This window comes from Apus apus, chromosome 11 (assembly GCF_020740795.1).
Source record: "Apus apus isolate bApuApu2 chromosome 11, bApuApu2.pri.cur, whole genome shotgun sequence".
NCBI classification, from domain to species: domain Eukaryota; kingdom Metazoa; phylum Chordata; class Aves; order Apodiformes; family Apodidae; genus Apus; species Apus apus.
Window position 1 is genome coordinate 4,800,311 of NC_067292.1, and position 17,084 is coordinate 4,817,394.

At 42.0% G+C, this 17,084-nt stretch overlaps 1 protein-coding gene across 1 annotated transcript in view; it reads right to left on the minus strand.

Annotated features, from left to right (window-relative positions):
* CMIP (c-Maf inducing protein) overlaps positions 1-17,084 on the minus strand; it is a 130,535-nt gene that overhangs the window by 20,777 nt on the left and 92,674 nt on the right. Inside the window, exons 4-10 of the mRNA XM_051629498.1 lie at positions 14,481-14,642; positions 13,210-13,251; positions 10,447-10,509; positions 8,767-8,847; positions 5,629-5,732; positions 4,978-5,082; positions 3,373-3,726 (exon numbers count right to left, since the gene is read on the minus strand). Of these exons, the coding sequence (XP_051485458.1) occupies positions 3,373-3,726; positions 4,978-5,082; positions 5,629-5,732; positions 8,767-8,847; positions 10,447-10,509; positions 13,210-13,251; positions 14,481-14,642 (911 nt within the window). The remainder of the gene's footprint in view (positions 1-3,372; positions 3,727-4,977; positions 5,083-5,628; positions 5,733-8,766; positions 8,848-10,446; positions 10,510-13,209; positions 13,252-14,480; positions 14,643-17,084) is intronic.

Genomic DNA, 17,084 nt, shown 5'->3' on the forward strand with positions numbered 1-17,084 from the left:
CACTGGCCAACCACAATAATTAAATAATCCCCAACTGCGGTGACTTTGCCTTTGGGCCATCGTCACTACTGGCCTGTCAACATCACACATTTTCCTTCCCAGGGATCACCTTTCACCAAAATGAAAACCTGCCCATATGTCATGTGCAGCACAAACAATCCAAAACATATTAGCAGCCCGGGCAACGCTGATAAACATGACATAAGAGAATCCTCTTGGGATATTCAGAGCATGCCACTGACCTATTGGGGAATGCAGAGAAGGCAGGAGAAGCTCCAGTGGGCACTAGCGTTTGGAAAGCTGTCTGTCTTATCACTGAGAGACTGAAAGCCCCAAGTCCTCTGTTTTCAGATGATAATAAAGAGAGACAAGAAGCAACTACTTGGAAGCAGCTTGTTTCTCCAGACTGAGCATCTTGACAAGACCAAAAACCTTTTTAGGTAACTCCTCTATTATCAGGTAACAGTAAAGTGACCAGGGGACCCAGACGTGTACCTTATTCCTTCTTCCCCTGCCTCTAGGTCCAACTCCTTTGAATTACATGACACAATGTTTAGCTCAGGGCTCCAGGGCAGGATGAGAAAAATCCCCATGAGACCACCTGTCATATAAAGCACAAACTTGCTATCTGCAAAACAGTGAGGAGTCTTTTCATGATCAGCCTTCTTTTGAGCTGGACTTCCTTGTTTTTTCAAAAGAAGAAAACCTAGCACCATTGAAAGGCCCTAGAAAGGTCCTGCCCCCGCTGCTGAGAACAGAAAAGGCCTCCACTGCTCACAGCTGGCATGGTGGCTTCAGGAAAAAGCAGTGCAAGTTTGCCCAGAGGAGCCAACTTTACCCCGGTCACACAGCCCCATAGAGAGATACAAGGGTTTGGGCATCTGCAAGGACCCTTTGCCACTACAGGCAGCCATGGAAACAAAAAATAACACAGGCAAAGGGCCACAGCTTACGATACAACCTCATCACAGCCACAGCCTCCCAAGAGGTGTCTGTTCTTGCAGCCAGGTCAGTTTGCCATCTGCTGATCCAGATTTCACTACGGCCACAGCTTAAGTGTTCCCCCCGTACGCCGGGTGTTGTCAGGGCAATCAGTGGGGTCCTTCAGGTGGAGTTATCCAGACCAAGGAAAGGACACAAACCCCTTTTACTGCAGACTTCTCTAAATGTAGTTGTGCAGTTCAAGCGCAAGTTGGGCTGTACAGTAAATTCCCTGGTGCGTGGAAACTTACACATGTATATAGGGGCTGGACAACGCTGAGCAGCTCAGAGCCCCTAATTTAATATGATGAACAGAAATATTTCAAGTAATTTAGTGCATTTTCTATGCACCAGCTGTAGCACTGATGCCAGTCAGTGCCTCCTGAATAACACCATCAGAGTCCAGAGCATGTTAGGGAGTGTTGTCACACAAGTTTGATCCACTTCTGAGCGCAGGACAAAAAAGCCACATTCAATTAGAGACTGAGTCTCCTTTAAAATCTCCCCAGACTTTGGGTCCTCTGCCAATGTCTTTAAAACCACGATTTTCTGTTTTCCTTTAATATGCAATAGCAGGGTTCTGTTACTCAACTACATTAGAAAAGGGGTCAAAGACATCCTTGGTGGTATGATAACAGCCACACAGATGAACTGTCTAATCTGCCTTCTGTGCAAAAAGTGAGGTATTACAGTGGTTATTAAATAACTGCTGTTGCAATTTTATCAATATCAGAAGTGGGGTTTTTTCCACAAAAAGTAAGGATTGTGTAGGAGTTAAGAGAAGAATAAAAAGTCCTCTTATGAAGATTCTGTTAAGAATTCTGATTTGCTAGCCTTTCAGTAATTAAAATCTGTCTAAATAAATTACTCCCTGCTGCCCTAAGTTAATTATGTAAAAAAGATATCACTATTGGTGACTCTATTTTTTGATGCTGATATTGAGTCAGACACCTAAAAGAACAATTAAATTAAATGCTAAGCAACTTATTTATGTTTGGCTTACCACTGTTCTTATTAATAACATTATCTAAGTGACTGCCTGCTGAGAGCTCGTCTCCTGGATAGCAGTTGTTTTATAATTAATGTTTTCTTCCTACTGGCATGTTCTTAAACTCTCTTTCTTCATTTTCTTGTTTTCTCAAAGTATAGTGATAGTATTTAGTGCATCCAAAAGCTCTTGTTCAAGAAGAGTGTGAGTATGCAAGAAATCAACATCACAACAGCATTATCTTCCTTCTTCAGAGTTCAAAAAACAATATTCAAGATCATTACCTATATTTTATGAGTAAGAAAAATGAGGCACAAAAAGAAGAGACATCTAAAACCTCTTGAGAAGCCAGTGGCAGAATCAGGATCAGAACTCATTTCTGCATTAATGCCTTCAGGTTCAAAAAAATTCAAGGTATGAACAGGAATGGAAAGGAACCCAAATCAGTGGAGCTACAATATACACCAGCCATGGCTCTGGCCCTGTGTTCTCTCAGGTTGTGATTCCTCAAGCAGGGTGTGGACACTTGGCAAGGCAAAGGCAGTCTAAGGAGAGTTGCACCAATTTTGTATTATTGCTGGTCCTTCACTACACACATCCTGTGGGTTTCACCCTTCAGAATTACCATTGTACAAGATGAAAATTGGCACAAAGCTGTTCTGCACCTACAACCTCTGTGATAACAATAAGATTCCCATTTCCACTGTTGCTATTGAAGAACTTGATTTTCAAAAAGACAGCAAGCACATTCAAAAATGTTATTTTAAGGTATGCAGAGAAATAAGAATTCCTTGTGTAGGAAATTATATGGGAACTGAGACCTGGCATATCAAATGTTTAAAATGTGGAGAGACTGTGAGGAAGAATATGCCCACTGGCCAATTTGTTTATGAATGTGTCATCTGCACGATGAAACCAAAACAGTCAATGCTTAAGGAGTCAGCATCCAAGCCAGCACCAAGACTCAGAGTTCTTAGTGTTTATGGAAAACATCTAGAGTAAAGGGGACAGGATGCTGCCTAACAGGCACAGACTCCAGCACAGACCTGTCATTCCTACCTCCATCTCGGGCAATCCCAAGAGCCCTGGAGGAGACAAACGGATTTTTGTTATGTTTGTTGTTTTTTTTTCTGGTGGGCAAGAATAAAAAAGAAGCCACTGGCAACATCCCATCTTCTGAGGCTCACTGTACAAATAAACCTTCTGTTTTCATCTTCCTAATGCTATTTTTAGAACACACTGGCAGTGCCAGATGTCTCCTTCAGAGTCTGGCCTCTAGAGCTGGAGTTAGATTTATAACCATGTGCTTACTGGCCACAGATGCTGAGGATGACAGGCCTGTGGGAAAGCCCCCCATTGTTAAGATTACATTGTTCAAAAAGCTGTTTAAAATAGTTACTCACAGCATCTTGAGTATTTCAACATAACAGCCAAGGATCCTGTCTGCCTGGGCACTCAGCTCAATGCTCATGGTGCTGCAGGTAGGACTGACCATCAAGCAGTCAATCAGGTTGGGCTCACTGTCATTGCCAACGTTGGCTGTCATCTTCTGATTAGCTGTGTTGTTACGCTCCACTTCCACGTGGATCTCATTTGAAGTGACAATAACTGGTTTGAGACGAGATTCAGTCAAGGTGGCCTCTTGAGAGACCAGGTCAGGACTCGTGTGGAGGAGGCGGAGGGGGAGATTAGGCTTTCGGTCACACTGCTGCTGGCAGCCATTCCGGATTTCCTTCAGGCTCGGCGAATTGTCTCGACTGAATTTTAAAAATAGGCAAAAAATTTCAATACACAGACATGACAGCAGAAAGCAGGAGAGAGAGAGCAACACTGAGAAGCCAAGATCTTTTGCAATTTCCCACTGCATTTCACCCCAGCCCACCGGATTGCTTTCTCCTGGGTAATCGGATTACTGAAATCAATTAAAAACATTAAAAGGCTCCAATAGGACTGTTCTGCAGCCCCCATTCTACAAAGATTTGAGCTTTTCTTTACTCTAATTGACGTGCCACTTTAGTATAAAGGTGAACTTTCACATCCAAGTTGCACAGAGCTGTAACAGAATCCATGCCCAAGTATGTATCTGGCTACAGTACATGCCCAGACATTTGTCCGCAGCCCTCGTGTCTGGAATTTTTGTTGGACACTAAGCAGCCCCTGTCCGTGCTGTACCATGAGGAAAGTCAGATAGGCATAAACAAACAGGAAACCTAGCAGAGGGAAACCCTCCGTGCCTCATGGAAACTGGCTCACGTGTCAAGAACTGTAGCCTCTATTTTGCGGTAAGTCAGGAATCAAAATTTTCTACGATAATGGACAGAGCATTGTGAAACCAGCTGAGGTTCAAAGCTGTGGATACACAGGAATTTATGCACAACCCCTTCTTCAAAATCTGATCCTTCCCTTTGCTTGAGGTGTAACACACACCACACCTCATGTGCCAGCAAGGGAGCAACATGGGCACTGCTCTGGGTAGTGCATAATTCCCACTGCTCTTGTAGAGCAGTCTCATCTTCTGCTGGCCTCAAAAGGCTGGTTACAGTTGTAGCCTGCCTCAGAGAAGTATCTCAGCAGTGGCCAAGATCAGCATACAGCTGGTTGTTGAGCTTCAACCTGGAAGTTACTACAGCTTGCAGCTTCTGTCTGGGGAAGCTCTGAGCTCCTCAGTTCCTTGCATCACCAGCACTGCCCCTCTTTTCATGCATGGTAGCCAAACATGCAATCACAGATTGCCGTGCTCACTGCCTCTAAAGATGCCACAGTGACTACAAGTGAATGAAGGTTCAGCATCTTTGCAGTTTTCAACCACACAGAGTGTAATAAATACAGTCCTGTAGCTACAAAAACATGCATGAGACTGACCAGAGTTCCCCCATGTAACACTAGCAATGAACAGTGAGAACAAAGACATGCTCTTGCAAACCCCCTCCCATGCTCACACTGATCTTGATTAAATGCCACAGGTTTGGAAGTGAGCAACATGTAGTCAGCTGGAAATTCATACTGACCTGTTGATAAATTCCTCATAACATGAATAAATGGCTGCTAAGCAGACAGCTACAAGATTTGGCAGGACCCTGGGATGGGGGCATTGTCCAGTCGGACCATGCATGCTGAAAAACAAAAACCAAGATGACATCATTCTGAAGAAGATTTCTGCAGGCAAGAGTCACACTGAACTGGACACACAGCCTTGGGGAAGAGCCTTCAGAAGGGCCATAACAGAGTTATTTTAACCCTGTAAATACCTACCCAATGACCCTATTTATGAGGAAGGCTAAGCTGCATCCTCAGTTTATTTGATGTATCTCCCCATTCCCCACAAAAATCTCACACAACTGAGCACGATGTGGTCTAAAGTTAATGGGAATCTCTCTGTAGAGGCTGAGTCAAAATGTATAAAAAGAACATACATTTGCTTCTAGTATGTAAATAGGCAGAAAACCCCAGCCATTCTTGAGAATTAGTTTAAAAACTTTTTTTAAAGAGATACTTCAGCAACATTTCCCCATGGGCTTTTCTAATTTATTTGCTGTTCACCAGTACCAAAAAGGACCAGCTCTTCTTAACAGCCAGCAAAGAGATGAGCAGGGCTAGAGGTAACAGAGCAAAGCACGTACACAGGTTTGAAAATAAGCCCTAAATTAGATGTAACTAACCTATGGATAAACTTCTTCACCACCTCCATTCCAGCATTCAGCTCATTCAAAGCCAGAATATACTCCTGAGTAAACAGCCGCAAACGAGGGCACTTCCCAAAATCCTGTCCAGAAAGAAGAGACAGTAAAGATGGTGAAACATGCCTGCAATATACATGGAAACTGGGTTATCAAAAGAAATAACTTAAACATAACCAAATTCACTTTGTTATTAAGCTGACAGCTGCAAGAGAACAGTATTGCTGCATGCTGAAGTAACATTCTTCCCACTAATCATGACATGCTTTCCAATTCTCATGTTCCCATACCCACCTTGAAACAAGAAATGTTTAGTGGGAAAAAAATAATTCTACCTGTATTTACATTTCTTTAGTACACTTCACTTTATATGTTTATTTTTAAAATTCTTTTTTTGTTGATTTATGTTTTTTGCTTCCACATTTAACAGCAGTTTTTTAAAAATGCAACTCAGAAATAATTTTTTACTTCCATGTCTGACATCATATCTATTGTGACTTTAGAGAAAATCTTTTTGATATGCAATCAATAATTGATCAAGTATAAAACCTGAGGTCATTTCTTTCTCCAGGGATTTTACTCCATCTATAACGTGAATTTAACAGATGAGCTCAACAGTCACTTTCTTTAAATCCTGCAGTCGTGAAGGCACCTGCTAACTGAAACCCTGCATCTCCTCACATCTCCTGCTATTTTTAGATGTGAAAGGAGTAAAACCTGCTGCCTGGTGAATGTTATTCCACAACACATTTCTTCACATTTACACAGGTGTAACCTTATTACCCAGGTGTTACAGAACTGCAAAGCTACATTTCCAAGCAGCGGACAAAGCCCACTGAGGACACAGGAGCCCTCTCAGTTATCCCTCAAGCAGAGGGCGAGCCTTCCTGAAAATACAAATGGCAACTGAAATCTTAAAGAAATGCCACAAGTGGTAACATACTGGTTGTCTGTAAAAGGGAAGATACATTCCCAAAGCACCAAAACCTTCTGTTACTCATTTTGTTGTCAGGCACTTCTACAGCACAACTTATATTAACATCTCATAGGCTTTATAACTAGAGAAAATCACAAAAAATGTGAATACAAGCCTAGGCAGAACAATGTCTCCTTCAAGTCCAGGTGTCACTGTTTGTTTGAACTGAATGGCTACCTGGTAACTCTACCCAGCAAAGGGACTCTTGACAATTCCACAGTTGGCATTAAATCTAAAATCATTAAACTTCTAACAACTCCTTCAGGCAGGTGCAAATACACTTGATTCAAGGGCATGAGACCACGTGTGCTTTGTGTATCATTTGGTGCCATTTAATTTCATGAACACTTCCCTTGCAAGATAGTTTCTGCAGTTCCAGTTTCCCTGACATTTTTCAACCTGTGTAGGTGTCCTAACTGAAGCCAGAACAAAGATCCAAGCAATCACAAGGAGGATGTAATTATTGACTGCTCTAAAATAAAGTATCTCTCTAAATATGGCCTGTCACCACACCAGGTGACATACAATACTCACTCAATATTGTTTGCTCCAAAAAAACACACCCAAAACAACAGTGCTTATATTTAAAGAGTTGGTCTGAGCCTACAAACAGCTGATATCCAAAGATACTGAGAGGCTGCTGAGCACTCCCCAAACAACTCAGCATACAACAGTCTCCAGTCCTACACAAAACCAGTAGTAACAGCAAAACAAAAAGCTATCCTCATCCTTCTGAGATTTCAAAATGAGAGATAAATGAAGGACTCTTTCCCAATTTTACAGACATTGTGGAACTAAACTTCTCAAGAACTTACCAAAAACCACAAAGCAAATTAGCAGCAGAGGTGGGAACAGATAGTTAGTCTCCTGCTGTAGGCACACTGAATTGCATGGGGCCTCCTAAGGTTATGAAGTTTACTGCCAACACCACTGTCCCCCTGCAGGATATTTTTATTACATGCACACATATATTCTCTAAAAGTCTATTCAGTACAGAAGTCCCTGAAGAGCAGTAAAGTGCCCAAATCCACTCCAATTAATATATGACACTGTAAATTCTCTGACTACACACTGCGGTACAGACATGTTGATTTTCAATCTGCAAATGTTAAGTATGGTAAATATACCCAATTCTCTGAAGCCAACCAAATGCAAGCATTACACACCAGGCATTTAGATTTTATTTGAGACCCCTCAAGAGCTCTGGATGCTTTAAAAAAATCAGCTGGGAATCCAAGAATAACATTTACAGAATATTTCATTGAACACTACAGAATATTCAAAAATGTTTACATGTCTGCAGAGTGCAGGCACACAGCCAGGAACAGGACCTTTTTGCCATCTTGGGCTTTCTATGTAGTTCTGTAAACTCAGAGTTAAATAATAATACTGTTGTAAAAATAACAAATATGAACTGTTTTCTACTGGGTTCATGCTGTACACAGCAGGACAGCAGATGGTCTCTAAAATTATATCAGTTAGTGAAAAGAAGTTGATTGTGGAGTTACAGAGGTATGAGACTCATCCTTGAGATCACAGCCAAGTCAGCTGTATTAAATATTTAATTTATTAATAATAATACAATATTTTACTTGTTACTCTGCCACAGCATTGTGAAGTAAAATTTCTTTTGGTAAATTGAACACCACGGCAGGAAATGTAATATGCCACAAAGGACCAGTCTTAAGAAAGGAGTATGAAACATGTAAGACGATCTTCAGAGTCAGGGAGGGAAAATCTGGTATAAGGGGTGGATAGAGTAAAGCTGGCAGGGCAGTCTCCTAGCATTTATTTCCATCACTAGCAAGGAATTGATCAGCAATTAGAAGAGAGAAAGCAGCCTGGGAGAGAATAATCACAGAACACCTAAGTAACAATGCCTGGAATGAGAAGGAAAAAGAATAGCAGAAAAGCACAAGGAAATCCAGGAAATCTTGGTAAGAACTCACTGGACATGACTCCAAAGAAAAATGGAAATCCAGAGAGCTGGTGATGCCTTAGAGAAAAAACGCTGACAGCATCAGCTCAGAATGAACACAGTCCCTATTTTGGTTCTTTTATTTAACTTATTTTAAACCAATTATGAAAAGTATCACAGTACAACTTCTACATACTGACCAAGTTTCCATTACATGTGCACTCACCATGTTGTGTTTGAGAATCCTCTGTACCACTGGTGTGAACACTTCTATCACAACCATGGACCGCGGGCGCTCTCGGCAATGCTGTAACGAGCAACAAGCCATTTGGTGAGCTGCACAGATTATGAAGATGAGTCTCCTCTGGCTTCACACCCTAAGCATGGATTACCCAAGATTAACAAAGGCTCAATTAATCTTTCCTGGGATCAGGATACTCATACCACTGATCTGTCCCCTATGGATTTACTGGAATCATTGAAGGGTTTGGGTCAGAAGGGACCATCTAGTTCAAATTCCCTGCTGTAGTCAGAGAGACCTTCCAGGAGATCAGGTTGCTCAAAGTCCCATTCATCCTACCCTTGAACACTTCCAGGGATGGGAGGCATCCACAACTTCCCTGGGTAACCTGTGCCAGTGTCTCACCACCCCCATAGATTACCACAGGAGCTCATAAACCACACGAGTTCCCTTCCCTACTGCCTATTTTTCACAAATCTCACTGGAATGCAGTATTTTTGGGACCACTACAGCTTTGGTCAAATTTGTTTGAAACTTGCCAACAGGTTTAAAAGTAAAGAGGTGAGTACAAAAAAATACGTAGACACAGGCAACGTAATGGCACACTCCTCCTTTCCTTGGGTTTCAGGCTAAAAACCTGTGGTGGATCTTGGAGGGTACCAACAAACCACTCTCCCATCACAGGCTGAAACAAATGTAACAGAGCAATTTAGGTTGGGAAGGACATTTGGAGGTCATCTGGTCCAACTCCCCACTCAAGGCAGGGCCTATTTTGAAGATACATTAGCCTTCTTGTTAGCCTCATCCATTTCTGTTCTGTAAACTCCATGACCAATTTCCCTTCCTGAAACTATACACAGCCTATCCCACACATTTAAAGATAATTAGGTGCTCACCTTTAATGGAGACCAAAGGCAAAATATTCAGGAATAAAAGCATCTTGAGTGTCAAGCTAGCTATGCCCCTGAGACTGCCTTATAAAAATGCAACAGTCAGAGGAGTTTCTGAAACTTAATTTCTGTAGGAAAAAGCTGCTGATTAATAACTCTGGATGGGAATTATAAGCAACATCCAGAACATTTGACAAATGTATACCTAGTCATCAGTAAGTACATTTAAGTAGACTTGAAACTAAAACACAAACAGGCCTAGAGGAAAGGCAGCATTTTCAAATCCAGCAGCTCAGCACTCCAAAGGACTCAGAAGTTCATGGAAAAGATGCAACATGCAGCACAGGCGTGGATTTACCAGGAAAGAACATGAGTCCTTATGATCTTCCCACTGCCATTACCCAATGACATAATGTCATTAGGGCTGAGTTGTGCATCATGTTACAAACTCATTGGAACTCAGAGGCTCCAATCATTTTTGCATTAACTACAGAGAACATGCAGTAGGACATCTCTTGTTCCCAGACTGGTGTGTAGGAGTCTGGAGATGTTACCTCTCTCAGAGTATCAGGACTATGCAGTCTGATGTACTAAGGATACAGATCTATTTATCATAATGGTGCTGTTAAGTATTCCAAGATCATTGTTTGTTGACCAAAAACTGAAATCAATTTGGGCATGAGGTAAGGAGCTAAAGGGAAAAAACAACCACCCCCTCAAAGAACTACACTTATATACAACTATTAGATTTCAGAAAGCAAAGCTGTTCTGATACCTTGCAGAAGAATTCACAGAGGTCAGGAGGAGGATGGTTGTTCTCCAGCAAAGGTGCAATTGCCTTTAAAAAGAAAGGGAGAGAAAAATTTAATTAGAGGACTGCAACTGGAGCAAGGATATTGTAGGGAAATCTATTTCTTGGAAAAAAAAAAACCAACAAACAGCTTGCTTTAAAAAAAGGACAAAAGCATTAATGGAGAAATTAGAAGTAGGCTATGTGTCTATTTTATGTGTAAGTTCAAGCACACCTCTGCTATGAATCCTCCGGAAAAATTTGCTTTTAACTACACCAGGGTAAATAGATAAAACACAGCAAAGGAGTACAATTTTTAATGGTAATTGTTTTAGGATGCAAAAAAGCAAGGATGAATGAGGCTCACTGTTTCAGTTATAACATCTCCCCTGGAACAAAAAACTGAAAAACACCACACCCACATCCTTTATAAAAGAGTCTGAGCTCTTTTTGTGATAACTAACTCACTAAAAGTAACACAGCACTGTTCTTACCCTGGAGGACCCTATTCATCAAAATCAAACATCTAACTTAGTGAAAGTTGAGATCAACCATTCCTTCTTCCTTGCTATGCAAACCACTGTGCTGATGCTCAGTAAACACATTAGAGGTGATCCCTGCCACTGAGGGTGTAATGAACTTATGTTGTTGTTACTTCCTTTGTAAATTAGAAAATGGTACTAGAACAATGTATTCTCTTCATGTGATGGTGCCTTCGGGCTTTTCCAGTGTTGAGCTAAAGGGATTCCTAGTACTCATTTAAAAGTAAGACTAAACACAGCAGCTAGGACATTTTGTATTAAGCAACTGAACAACCAGATACTTTATCTGGGTGGCATCTGGAGCTTCACAAAGGCAGTCTGCTTTGCTTTTTGTTCTCCCCCTCACCTTCTTAAGGATTTCAGCCCTGGTGAGTCTGCTTGCAACGACTATGTTTCACAATAGCCACTTTCACAAACAGGTCAAGACTAATGTGAATTTTAACAATGAAGCCCAAGTACAACTGCAAAGATCAGTTTTGGTTACACATAACATTTGTGAAGTTTCTGTTCATGATTTTGTGCCATCCTGCTGCAACTGTTCACTCTTCCTCTGGTGGTGGTCCAGCAACAGCGGACTGACTGATGGAGAACGCAGCACTATTCAGTGAGACTAAGATGTCCTCACTACCCACCCAACACCTGAGCTAAAGATACTCCCTGAATCCAGCTCTTGGAGTGTTTGCTATATAGGACCTGTCAATCCACAGGAGCCATATATTGCAAAATCACCAGGTGTTTGTACCTGCCTGGTACCTGCCAGAGGATCACTGCATCAGAGATGTCACTGGCTGCTTGCCAGCCTAAGACAAATGAGCTTTGTTCTTCCAGCCCAGGACTCCCTGAATGTAGGGAATAACCACAACAGACACTGTCAAGCAGGTCACAGCTCTGCCTGTCAGTGTGGCAGAGTGACAGCACGAGTGCCTTCAGTATTGCCTTATGTGAGCTGTGGTTTAAAGCAGAAACTTGCTGTCCCGCCTTGCCCAGTTACGGCAACATGGGCCTCCCCTTCCTTACCGGGAAGGGAGCAGCTGTAATAGTGACCTGGTCCAGCACCACCTACAGAAGGAAGCTGGCAAATCACCGAGTCCTTTTAAGATACAACAGTAATACCTCCCAAGAACAGGCCAGGTTAGCTGTGTAAGGGCAGTTTCTGAGCATCCAGAGCTCACTGCCATCTCCTTAATGGTTTGGCACAACCTAGGGAAGGGCAGCACTTGAAGCAAAGAAGCCATCACCCAGAACTGCTGAATAATGTAGGCTGAAAGGAGGCCACCTGGTTCAGCTTCCCTGTAAGGGCCACCTTACATCTTTCATAAAAAAAATCCTTCCCCCAAAACCACCAGTTGTAAGTGGAGGCCTGAATTACCCTTAGCACTAGAGTAAAATTAAACCTACAGCAGATCTCAAAGAAAAGTAAATGCCACTTCAGAAATTCAGTGACTGATTCCAGATAAAACGGTATCTTGAGCAGCAGTTAAACACCATTCACACCTACTCTTGCAGAAAGAGTCAGAGAGCCATGACACAATCAGGTGGTGGTGAGAGTTCTAGATTAGATTACTGGGAAAATCTCTGATAATTAGTTGAGATTTTGTATTTCTTTGCACAATAAAGAGAGCAGCCATGTGATTTACTTATATCTATGTCTAAATAAACGCAACCTACAGAAAAAAGTTGAAGAGGGTGTTTTTATAAATCAAGGAAGCAGGGGGTTAAATCAACTGCAGTGACACATACCCACATCCACACGTACAAAAACAATCACTTGCTCACGTACCGGCAGCAATGGAGACATTCTGTATATGGCAGCATTAGCCCCTCAGGAAACTATTAAGCCTAAGGGTTTTATAGGATACATCTGGAAATGATGTTTTTTGACTATTTAAAGTACATACATAGATATGAACACTGCACTGTGTAGCCTGGTAAAGAGGCCATTTTGGGATACAATTAACCCTCAACTGGCTGTGCTGTTTCATATAAGCTGATGAGGAAACTTCATAGTTACTCATCTATGAAATAAGAAAAGTGTAATGACAAAACCACCCTCCAAAAGAGTAGGCTTTCATCCTGCCTCAGTTCACCAGCATTAATGGAAATGCTTCCATATTGCCCTACTTCTCAGGGGCAGAGGCAAAGCACTAACAGAAGTACTACCAAACAGTACAGATTTGTCCTCAGATTTTGACAGAAAGATACCTACCACAATAATGCTCTCGTGGTCTTGAGTGGTTAAGTTGTTGTTCTGAAAGAGTTGAACAGAAGAAATGAATAAGTAAAGAGTACTCTGGGTTGGTACATCAGCATACACAATCCTCTTAGGATCCCAAGACTGCAATAGTTCCTTTTCAGAATAATATTAATCCAATTAAAGTAATTCCCTTGGAGAAGGTGGTATGCTATCTGCTATGAGGGGTTGTGCAAGCCTCCATTTCTTCCTCAGCATGCAGGTGTCTTCAGACTCAAGCCACCCTACCATGAAACCTGAGCAGACAAACACCAGCACAACAGAATAGGTCTCAACCAGTTGGAAAATTAGAACTAATGATAAATTTCTTAAAAAGTCTTAAGACAGGCTATATGCTTTAAAGAAAACTAATAAAGGGATTGTTGTGCTGCTGTATACCATTTTTTGATAGTAAATTAATTGCTGCTGTTTTCCTGAAATTCCTTCTTCAAACAGGGATCCAATAAAAGCCAATACATTTACTGGAAGCCACCTATGCTACCACCTATGTAAAAGAGTTTGTGTTTGGCTTTCCCAGCAGCATGATCCATTTAGAGGTTAAAGAGTTGTGAGTTCTAAGTATTTTTGCCTACTGCAAGAAAAATAGCTAGCAACTTTTTTTGCTTACCACAAATCTATGCATATCAGTACTAAGACATGAAAAACCTGCTTGGCATTACTTTTCCTGTCCATGAAAAGATGCTATAAAAAGGAGGATAGATACCTCTGAAGAAGAAAAATATTTTTCTTTGACAGAACTGGTGTCGCAAGCCAATACTGGGGGGCTTTGTTTAGACTTATGTGGGGAAGAAAAGAACAGTTTCCCACAACTCACAACTGGTAATAATAAATAGCTGCACAATGAATTTATTGGTATAATGCTACAAGAATTATTGGCCATGCAGACAAAGCCAATGGAATAGAAGTCAAGGGGAGTCTTGTCACTGACTTGAAATAAGACATCAATCAGACCCATAATAAATTTACCTAAATAATTAACAACCACCAAAAAAAACCCCCACAAACAACCCTCAAGAGAAATATGTTTTGTTTTTAGAAATCTACCTAACCTGGGTCAAATTCTCGCCAGCAAGTACAAATTCCACTCAGTCAGCAGAAGTCACAAGCAGAGCCAAAGGCAGAATTTTGACAGCCCAAGTTAAAATAAAACCCACCCACAAATTTTTAACTGTTCATCTCTCATCTAAATGTAACAGTGTCTTGGAGGAGCATAGCTGGGGTCAAACCTCTGAGAGCAGTTTTGAGACAATCTCCAGTGGTGCTTGGTGAATAGAGTCATCCTGAAGTGGAGACGTCAGCGCCATGTCCACCAGTGTCCTGATCTCCTTCAACACCACCTCCCAGCGGCTGGGGTTACTGAGCACCTTCTTGTACTTGTAAATCTTTTTCTGCAAGAAAAATGAAAGAGTCACATTGACACCACCATCAACCCCTTGAAAAAACTGACTGGATATGTGCTTCCAACATGCAACTGTCAAGTGGGCTGCTTTGTATTTTGAGTTTTACCTTTTCTGTTTGCTGAAAAGCTGTGCTTAAGACATTTAAATGGAAAGAAAACTTCATATGTTTAAGTCAGTTTCTTCTGTGGAAGCAATGAAAATCTGTGACTCCCTTTTATTTTAAAATAAGCTTTTTTAACTCCAGAGCATCCTTCTTTTCATCATCTCCTCTTGCAAACACCTTGTGCCTCAGGTTAACAACAGATACCTGCTATTACACTGCTTCCAAAGCTGTAGGTTATTTTAAAGGGAATTAGTGATTAAGAAAGGGGGAGAGGGGTCATCAAAACATAAATCTACAAATACTTTATTCAACGTTCCTAATTGGTGAATTCACATTCAGAATTAATTAAAATCAATTTCATCAAGGTAAAAATTCCAGTAGACCCCCAAGCTTTTTCCTGAGAAGTCGTGTTGTCATCCTCCAGTTGTAACAGAAACTAACTTGTAAAGTCTGCAAGTCTTCCGTGCAACAGCATTTCCACTCACAAGAAAAGCATTCCTGACTGCTTAATCCCATCTGCCCCAGTCCCCTGCATGTCCCTGCATTCCCTGGCCATGCCCAAGCTGTTTCACTGCTTGCCCCGTCCGCAGACCAGCTGGATAAGCAAAAGACAATTCTTACCTTCTCAGCAGCCATGTTGCCACAAATGACTGGAACAGCGGCTGCTCCGTATTATAAATAGTATTCAAAGAAAACCCACCCCCCCAAATTCCCAGAGGTGGCTTGTTGGAACTCCAGAAGCCCAGGGAAACGACGACAAGCCCTACAACACCGATGACATGGGAGCGCGCATGGGAACCAGGAGAGGCTTTGGCAAAGCAGGCAGCGCTGGGGGCAGCGCTCGGCCGGGGAGCTGGCAGGGAAGGAGCTCTGTCAGCAGCAACCAGAGACCAACCACCCAGACTGCAGCCTTTCTGTTCTGTTCACATGCCCCTCCGCTCCTCTCTGGGTGTGAATCTGGTCCTCTGATCAAAGGGATGTCAAGAAGGGTACGTCCTCAGGTTTATTAAATGACACAGGCTGGGCACTTCTCTTTTTACATGAAAAGATCAGTGTTTTGCACTAAAAATGGATCTTACATTCCCTGGCAGCATTTCCAGTGAAATGACAAAAAACACTCATCTTGTGCAGCTTGCAGATCTGGCTGTGCATTTTGGGCTAGACACTGTCTGTGTAATGAAGGCAGAGGACTCAGCCAAGGGCTGGTCTGCTTTGGAGCTCTGCTGCTACTCGGCATTTCCCCCTCCACTCGCCCAGGGCAGCCCCTGCAGGAATCACCTGAACAGGCTGGCTCTCTGCTTATCAGCTGCTTCCTTCCCACCGTGGCAACAGATCCAATGCTCAACAGAAAACACAGTCACCACTGTACCCTACCCAAAACATGAGAGAACAATACAGAAAAATACCCACTTCAGATGCCTTGGTTTTGTCAATGTTGTTAGAGGGGGGAGAACAGAGTGGCACTGGGTTGACATACAAAGGCTGATAAAGCAATCCAATTATCTTTTTAATTAAATTCATGCTAGTACAAAAGCACATTGGCAGTAGTTCGCATTTTCAGTGCATTTTAAGCTACTGAAAAGCTACAGGAATATAAACACTCTGCAGACACTATCAAACGCATTTGGGATTTCAGAACTGAATGAAAATCTTTGTACTTCTGAGTTCCTGGGGGCAGGGAGGGTCCACCAGCATTTTTTAAACTACCAGCACTACTTCTACCATCATCACAGATTTCTTGGACTCTTCAGGAAACTTGAATAATAAAAGTTTAATTTCTCTTAATCATGTAGTGCCTTTTTTTTTTTTTAGGGTCTTCTTGTTAGACCCACTCCAGCATTAAATAAAACCTGAACTTCAAAGCCAACCAGGCAGCTTTGTAATTTGAAGCAACTCCTTTCTGACTAATTGAGGACACCAAACAAAGCTAGCTCAACAGATACAGTTTCCATGCTGAAATTCACTCCTTGGTCCTGCACTATGAAGAAATGAACTTCAAAGCAGAATTCAAAGCTGGATAAAAAGTGGGGGTGGGGGGAATGCAAGAGATAGACCACTGGGTTATTGTATCCCTGCCTGCTCTGGGCAGTTCCTTACTTGGGTGAGCTACAACGTGCTTTTAGAAAGCAGCAACTTCAGCCTTAGAACAGCTGCTGAAGGGAACTCTCTTGCCCAACAGGACACTGCTCAGACAACCCCACCACAAGTATCTGTCTTCCACTGTCAAATCCACTCTTGCTTGGGGGGAGGGAGACGCAAGGGAAGTTTTCTTTCCCTTTTAGAGATGTTCATTAAAAATTAAAATTCTGATTATGCTGATGTGCATA